At 36.9% G+C, this 8,751-nt stretch overlaps 1 protein-coding gene across 1 annotated transcript; it reads right to left on the minus strand.

Annotated features, from left to right (window-relative positions):
- Nucleotides 1–246: 246 nt before the first annotated feature.
- Nucleotides 247–7,136, minus strand: LOC113358229 (phosphatidylserine decarboxylase proenzyme 1, mitochondrial-like). Its single transcript, XM_026601767.1, has 11 exons — nucleotides 6,826–7,136; nucleotides 6,687–6,740; nucleotides 6,541–6,606; nucleotides 5,721–5,781; nucleotides 4,400–4,509; nucleotides 4,054–4,304; nucleotides 3,102–3,211; nucleotides 2,818–2,885; nucleotides 1,942–2,019; nucleotides 1,190–1,309; nucleotides 247–892 (listed from the first exon to the last, which is right to left on the minus strand). Exons 1-11 carry the CDS (start codon nucleotides 7,111–7,113, stop codon nucleotides 719–721), a joined length of 1,380 nt encoding a protein of 459 aa, XP_026457552.1. The 5' UTR covers nucleotides 7,114–7,136; the 3' UTR covers nucleotides 247–718.
- Nucleotides 7,137–8,751: the final 1,615 nt, after the last annotated feature.

The raw sequence follows: 8,751 nt of genomic DNA on the forward strand, positions 1-8,751 counted from the left end.
GGTTTTGCAGCTCCTGTAGGTTGCTGCATTGTTTGTTAAGATCAAGCCGATACCAGAATTTATGAGTATGTGAATCCTATGAAGCATCACAATGAATGATTAAACAATCCATAGGCATTTCTTCCACTAAATCTTCCACAACATTCTGAATAACATGTGAATTAGGGATAGAATTTTCTGCTGCCGAAAAGCTTGAAAAGTCTGTAATCTGTATACATTTTCATAGCTTGTGTAGCTACTGAGAAATGATTTCCTGAAAAACACTGATACCAAGATTAAGTATGACAATCAAATCTACGGATGACTGCCTAAAACCATCCATGATTAAGTATGTGATTACATCGATGAACTTTCCTGGGAAACACATCAAATCTACCCGGCACGATCCAGCGGTTGAAAAGGGCCTTCATTGTAATCTATCTAGATTCAAGATCAACACACTCCTTTTAGTTTGACATGATTGAGCTTGACTTCAAAAAAATTTAAACTACAGTGCTACTATACAATTGTCACACTTGCTACAGTGCGACTACAACTGTTTGAATACTGCTATTAAAAATTTAAGCTAGAAATACATTCTTCAAAAAAATGTCCAGTGTTGCGCCAACCTAATTGCTGCTGTTGAAGAAGATCCATCATCCATCAACCATCATCACTCACTAAAACAAAAAGACGGGTGTAGCGTGCCCACCGGGTAGAATTAATTTTTTAAGAGATCTCAGACCGACCACCTGCCAAGTGCTTCTCCCAGTCGGATCTTATCACCACGTTGGACACAGAAGTTGAACACGGATGAGTCGCAACCATCACACTCTTGTCCCTTAGTTTTTGATTTCGATATTGGAGCTTGAAAAATGAGCACCACAGTTGATCCCATGTTGAATGCTGCTATCTGAAAAGAGGAACAGGCAAAATTGAATCAAACCACTATGGCGTTAGAGAAGCCACCCAGGAGCAGATTCAGATGACTGTCTACTCCACAAAACTATGAACTACAAAGACATATATGTCGAACTGAAAAGGCATAAGTTTTTCAATAACTAACAGGAATCATTTCTGGGTTTTGGAACTCAACGTATGCATGAAGAAGGGTTTTTAATATTTATTAATAAAACTAGGACAGAACAAAGGTATAATTTGTCCATTATGATTGTGGTAAAACTTCAGTTAACGTAATTGTAATTCCTACCTCGTCCCCCTTCTTCAACATCACACCAACACCTTGAGGTTCATATTCGCGTTCCTTTGGAGGCTCTGTGTGAAGAATTTTCTTCAGCTTGTTTGTCCTCAATTCAGGTTCAATCAAAAGCTGAAAGAAACAAGTCAAATATAGCACCTCAGAAGTCTACGAAAAACCAGGAGAGCAACCAAAATATTAAGTTGGAACAGAGAAATACGGAGGAACTAGAAACGTGACTAAGGAGCAACAAGATGAAGGAAATGGAATTTCCATAACCCCGTTCCCATTTTTCACGGTCAAATGTCAAAGTCAAGTGATATAAGTCGGTTTAAACTTTACTTTGCAACAGATCGTTTCCCCAGATGCTACGGTTCTACAGGCAAATACGGTTTAATTTTTTCTCTAAACTATCATGTTGATACCTTCTTTCAACAGTACAAGCTTGAGCCCTCACATACCATACAGTATAAGATTTTACATTTGTAAATAGTACCCCAAACATTCTAATACAGCTTGTGGAAAAAATTGGATAAGACAGTTCATAAGGCAACTTTTACATGTCTAATCTACAACTAAATTCGACAGGAAATGGACGAACTAAACACAAGCTGCTATACAGATTTACGTCCATTATGAATTCATACATTCCAACATCGGTTTGGCAGCAATGATGAGGCCTATGTGAGTGCTGCAATGGTGATAACTAAATGACTCATAGAATATGAAGAAGGAAAGACAACATGAAACGCAAGTCAACCAACCTCAATTGAGCCAATATTTGTTGCACCGATTGCAGCGAGCGCGAAAAATCCTTCTGCCCATCGACCTTCAAGAACAACCTAGTAACAGGAGAAAGAGCACATAAACCACTTATGATGGATTATCATCCTGTCGATCAAAATCGCAACAATCAAGACCAGATGAAGTTCCACGGCATATGTTGTACTGAAAGACTAAAAACTAAAGCTGAAAGAAATATTCACAAAAATCACTCATGGTAATTAATTATCTCAAACAAGATTCGAACAAACAAATCATACTTCTTGTAATACATAACAGCAAGTTAGATTATATTTTATACACCTAATTACGGATACCAAACACCAACTAAAAATGATATACGATTTACACAGCTGTTGAGCAAGTTCAATCTATTAGCACTATCTTGAGATATATTGTGGTGCAGTGTTATGAGAAGACAGCTGACTTCAGGATGAGGCATTTTCTTATAGGGCAACAAGACCCTTAGACATTATTTTACAACTCAGAACTAACCCCAAATTTGAAAATAGTAATTTTTGTATTACATGGAAGAGTGGCTTTTAGATCTACCTCCTGGATTAGGGTACAAGTAAGAGTAAGTTTAAGGTGTTCGAGCTCTGCGTGATTAAGTTAATAGAACTCAGAAAAATGACATCATAAGCATTTAGATTCTTAGACAACTACGAGACACGCCATGATTTTAAGTGTAAACATGAACAAATGTGTTACATGCTGAAAACGTTAAATAGCCCTGATCTTCCCCAGAATATGATGAAAGCCATAATCATTCAGAATGGTTAGATATTTAACAAAAGTATTTCAAAGATTTGCAACATGCTTAAATAATATTTTGATTACATCGCAAATAGAGTTACCCGCTCATTTTCAACATAGAGATTTCTGATTGTTCGTGTAGCACGTTCGTTCACAGGGAAAAGCCGGCCTGTGAAAAACATGTGACACAGATAATTAATGCAAATATGGATTTTATCTACCAGATACAATGGGAGATAGGAAAAAGGACATGTATAACAATTTTCGAAACTCACATGCATCTATGACATCTACAGAACAAAAGTAGCAGTGAGTATCCCTTTTCTATATATGTAATATATATGACATTGATTCATTTCCACAAACACAAAATAAATGATGATACCTGAGAAATGGCGTCGGAGTAAAATACTGCAATCAACAGGAGAGTGCACTCTATGATAATCACCAGGCTTTAGATATATTACACAGTAAAATATACCCTTCATCCTTCTGCTGCAAAAATTTCAGTGAAGATGATTTTAAGTTTTTAACTTTGGAGAGTTGACATACATCTAAGTGCAATGAAGTGAGGAAAATTCATGTATTCATGCTTAAGGCTCCTATTAAATGATTATTTTCATTACAAAAACAATCAACTGTGGTATGATTGAAGATTCTGTTTTCGTCCTCACCCCATTAATTGTGAAACCTATTGAGTTTAATCAGTAAAAATGGACTGCCAAAAGCAACTCTGAGAAATAGATAAACTCGGTTGACATATATAGTGAGGATGCAGGACAAATTGACATTGTATGGGCCACTTATTAGATGGAACGGTGTGTATGTCCTAATTTGTCCCAAAGAAGGTATTTTGATGATACAGTCTGCTCATAAAAAAGAGTACGAAAACTTGACATGTTGATAGCACAATGTTGTAAGCCCAGATGTTTTTTAACTTGCTTACGCTTTAAAGCAAATTTTACTTTAACTTGCTTACGCTTTTCGTCCATAACAGGCTTTCCAACTGTTCCAGTTCCGAAAGACTGGTACCAAAATGTCACACCAAAACTGGAAAGATTGGCTCTAACTTGGTCAGATTTCAATGCAAATGGGTACTTAATTAACAACTCTAAGTTAAATTTGACCGGCCAAGTGCCTTACATCATTGAGAGTAAAATTCAACTCGACCGATCTCGAAAGACTTGTAGATCGGGAACTTCTTACCATCTCTCTTGTGCTCTCAACAAGCCCACTTCCTTCCTCTCTCTAAACTCGCTGAAAGCTTTTTTGTCTTAAGCGTGATATAAGCTAGATAAGACAACACAGCATAATATGGAGTCTAAAATTGAACATACCACACTGGGGTTGGATCTCGCACTTGGGGAGAAGCAAAGGAAATTCGCCACCATGACTTTTTACTTGTTTCTTCTGCAATATTGTTCTCTTCGATACAATCTCCAACTATATCCTCCTCGCCTACAGGAACAAATGAACTTGTACCAAGAAGAGATAAAGCGGAGTAAGAGAACCCTTTGACTTGTTCAATCATGGCCCCTGAATCTTTCAGCTCCCCGAATTTCAAAATTGTTCCATCGACAGGACTAACCTATTCGGGTGAACATGAAACATGAGATTCACAATTTCAACATTGGAAACAGAAAAGTAGATCTCTGACAAAAGAAGCAGCTGGTTACCAGTTACCAGACAATGTGGATCAGGGTCGATCTGCCTTGACCCTTCTTTAAGTGTGCGAACAAAAAAGTCCCGCAAAGAAGCATAATGATCAAGAGGCAATGCAGCTTCTTCTAAATCTACACAGCACAGAAGCTTACAAAATTCAGTAGTAAACTCAAAACATGATGCTCATTATTAAAGCACACATCAGGAAACCACGTCTCCTTGGAAAAATTCTTATTTTCCCAAAGTAAACAATTCAACCATACAGGAAAAGGTGACTGCAACCAATAATTCCTAGCACCAGATTAAGATTACAGAGCTGAATTGTAGTTCACACGAGCGGCGGATCTTTTGTACGACACCAACCAAGCAAAGCATTTATTTCCTACATACAGATTCTTTAGAATCATGTTACATGAGTATTTTAAAGCCTTTGGGTTTTACAATTATACGGAACTACGGTGAGAAGCAGCTACCCTACTCCATCATTGTAAACTAACAAATGCGAGGTAGATACACATAAACACTAATTTACTTTGCCTTATCCAAGCATCAAAGGCTCTTCTGAGGTAACTCCCCTGAACTCACCGTAGTCGAATCACTATGTGGCCTATATCACTAATACTATAAATAGTCGTCAGGCACATGGATTTTACATGCTTAAAGATTACTATTAAATAATACTATCATATTCTACGATCGTTGTTATAAATGTTGTTAAGAATATACAAATACTAACAAAAGAAAAATACTAGAGAGAAACATCTAAATAGAGGTTTGGCTATTAACATGGGTTACTAAAATGCCATACACCCTTTACTTGTAAAAAAGGGGCAAACTGAGAAACTGATTAACAAAGTTAAGATTTTGAAATGAAAATCTGAGTAGTTACACGCGGGAGTAAGTTGGAAATACTCATGAATTACTCTGGGATCCAGAGTAAGGCAATCCAATAATTTCCTGATCTCCTAATAGACAAAAAGTGATTAACCCAGCAAGCTTGATATGAATCGCCCAAAATCTTCCCAAACTCTGGAAAATGGGGCTCGCCATTTACAGTTTAGGAAGCTTCAGGAAAGATAGTAAGAAGTATTTTGTCCAAATGCAGATTCTGGCTAAGAAATTTGGATTCATTGAGAGGGAAGTAAAGTTTTTTTCTATTCCGTTTCTGTTTATTAACTATCAAGAACTCGATTTAAGTTTTTCGTCCCAATACTATTTCCTCTCTTTAAAGCAGCATAATGGTGAAAGAGCAGCAGATGCAGATATGAGCATGAGTGTTGGATATAACAACGACATTCGAAATGTAACAGAATCACACAGAGATAAAGTCAAACATCTATACCTGAATGAAATGCTCGAGCCCAAGCTTTGTAGATATAAGGACGCAACCAAATAGGATATTCCTGAGGAAATTGTTTTATGAGTAAAGAGAAACACTAAATGTAACAACCAATAGGCTTCAGATGTATAACAAACACTAAAATCAGCACCAGCTAAATAAATCAGCACGAAGAATCTGTAGCCATGTGGTATAAACTGCCAACAAAAGTTTAAAAAGTGAACAAGAAACATAGCAGGACCAAAAAGGGATAACATACTGGAACAATAAAATCTAATAGGTAAAGACGATTTATGTTTCTTGCAAGAAAATATCCAAGGTCTATCTCAGTTATGAGGTTAGAAACCTCATATAAACCAAATATTTGGTTAAATAGAAAAGCCAACAAATCTTAGTTTAGGTAAACATGTTCGGAAACGATGTTAGCAATTTAGCTGTACATTTCCCGTAAGTCATCGGTACTCTTGGAACTAGTTATAATGAGCTCCTAGTGTGAAAGTTATCGAGTGCTTTTAAAAAATTGTTTGTGCAGATACTTTAGAACTATAACTTTCTCATTCCATTAACCGACTCACAATAACATTCAGATGTGTATGTTGATAACTAGAGGAGTAGTAGCTGTAGTTTGAGTCAGTCGACGTAGGTATTCATCACTAATTTCCGCTCAGTAATATACAGGGACCCTGCAGTTTCTTAATTCAACAACATCCCTATTAAACTACTTCAATTATGCTAAGCTTCTCTCGAAATCGTCTTGTACAAGAACAAAGCAAACACAATTTCAGTAGTCATAATAATAAATCAGAAAGATATACATACATACCACATTGGTAATGAATCCCCAGATGCGAGAAATAGAACGCAATGGTAGCAACCTCAATAATGAAGCCTACAGTGGGGAAAATATCAGAGATATCATTAATAATCAGATAATTAAGATATAAATGATGATCACATTGACATACATACCTTTGCATCTGGTGAGAATTCAATTTCAATCCCTTTATCCCTTACTACTTCAAGCTAATAACATACAATGGTTCAATTTATTAGAACAGGACTCTCCACATAAACAACTTATAACACAACAAGTAGTAAAGTAAAGTACCTGGTTGTCGTCATAGAGGCGTCGAGCATGAAGAAGACCAAGCATAACTAAAGTAGCCATTGTTGCACCAGAAACCCATAAAGTATGACTATTCTCACCTGTTGTTTTGTGACCTTGGCCTTGTTGTTGTGACGATGACGATGAGGAAGAGGAGGAGCTTGTGTCTGCTCTACCATTTTTTGAAGAAGTAAAAAAAGTAACAAGTCGGGAATTCCTGTTTGGAACAAGAAATCTACTTCTACTAGTAAGAGAAGGAACCCTAACTATGCTGGTAATAAACTTGTTCATTCTCTCCGCAATGCAAGTTTTATTATTTTCTTCTCCTTTAAGAGCAACTGCAGTGGACGACTAAACCCAAATTTGGTGTCGAGTGGGCTGGCATAGTGGGACGGACCATCGATCAAAATTTGATCAAAGAGTAAAACTCGGACCAAATTTGGTCGGCGATTAAGACCAAATCCAAATATAGTCGGGCGTTTATATAATGTCCGCCTACCCGACGGGTGTTGGTATAATGTCCGCCTGTAGCCGCGTGTTCGTAAAGTTAACGCCTGATGCAGGGCGTTGGTATAATGTCCGCCTGGATGGGGCGTTGGTATAATGTCCGCCTGAATGGGGCGTTGGTATAATCAACGCCTAGATGGGGCGTTGGTATAATCAACGCCGGACACCAAATTTGAATGGGGCGTTGATATAGTCATGAACCCAAATTTGAAAAGTTTACAAAACTTTGCTTGGGGCGTTGTCTTTATCAACGCCCCATTTTTTTTTTTTTTTTAAACCCGGGCGAACGTATAATCTCCGTCCCACACACCAGGCGTTGCTATAGTTCACGCCCCATACAGGCGTTGTCTTTATCAACGCCCCATAGCAGGCGTTATCTTTATCAACGCCCCATGCCAGGCGTAATCTTTATCTACGCTGGACGATGAAGCGGACTTTATATCAACGCGCGACCAAATTTACTCGTCACCCGCTACACCACAGTACGGACTAAACCCAAATTTGATCTTTTTTTTTAGTCTTTGGTCTTTAGTTATGCTCGCACCACTGTGGACGCTCTAAGCGAACTATTTAATTTAATTCTCTTTGATGGGGGAAACCAATAGAGCCATTTATTTAGGTTTCACTTATTTGCCACTCACACTTATACTATTTGCCATCCTCATTAATTTCCAATCCCATTTTTCCTATTTACCATCCATATAATTTTCAATAGATCCTAAATGCCACCTCTTGATTTTTTGTTTACAACCAACGGCAAAACACTAAAAAAGAAAGAAGGATATTATTGGGGCGGCACATTCCTTTAGAAGGGTTTCATTTGGATTTTTAGTGTCCAAAAAAAATGGTTATGGGATATCCTAATACTAAAGCAAAATGTCTAGATTACTCTTGAACTAACATGAAAACTTAGAAACCTAATATTTTCTATTTTAATTCAAGAAAAAAACTGATCCTCTTCATTTTTCTTCTCTTCCTTTCCTCGTAACTTCAATTGTAATTCTATTCAACTTCAGTTACGTTTCTGCTGGTGTTACGTCTGGGTTCAGGTTTAATTTCTAAACGTAAAATTTGATTATGAAGAACTTACGTCTGGATTCGAGTTGAATTCAACCGTAAAATAGGATTTGCATGTAGTCTTACGTCTAGGTTTTGTTTTAATCAAACCGTAAAATATAGTCTTACGTCTAGGTTTAATTTATTCAAACCGTAAAATGTAGTCTTACGTCTAGGTTAGTAAGTTAGTTTTAGTCTTACGTCTAGGTTAGTAGGTTAATTTTAATTTATGTCTTGGTTAGTCTTACGTCTAGGTTAATCTTAATCTTAATCAAATCATTAATTAATTAGATTATAATTAAACTGAAATAAAATTAACTAAACAAGGGTTATTTGGTCATTCCAAAATTATTTGAGATAAGGGAT

Source organism: Papaver somniferum, chromosome 3, assembly GCF_003573695.1.
Source record: "Papaver somniferum cultivar HN1 chromosome 3, ASM357369v1, whole genome shotgun sequence".
Lineage (NCBI taxonomy): Eukaryota > Viridiplantae > Streptophyta > Magnoliopsida > Ranunculales > Papaveraceae > Papaver > Papaver somniferum.

Bases quoted from the DNA above. Each gene is read 5' to 3' on its own strand.
- LOC113358229 (XM_026601767.1), bottom strand. From the start codon at position 7,113: ATGAACAAGTTTATTACCAGCATAGTTAGGGTTCCTTCTCTTACTAGT. The intron at 4,305-4,399 runs GTAACTGGTAAC...TCACCCGAATAG, and splicing joins ACCCTGATCCACATTGTCTG to GTTAGTCCTGTCGATGGAAC. The intron at 1,310-1,941 runs GTTGGTTGACTT...TGTTTCTTTCAG, and splicing joins CAAATATTGGCTCAATTGAG to CTTTTGATTGAACCTGAATT.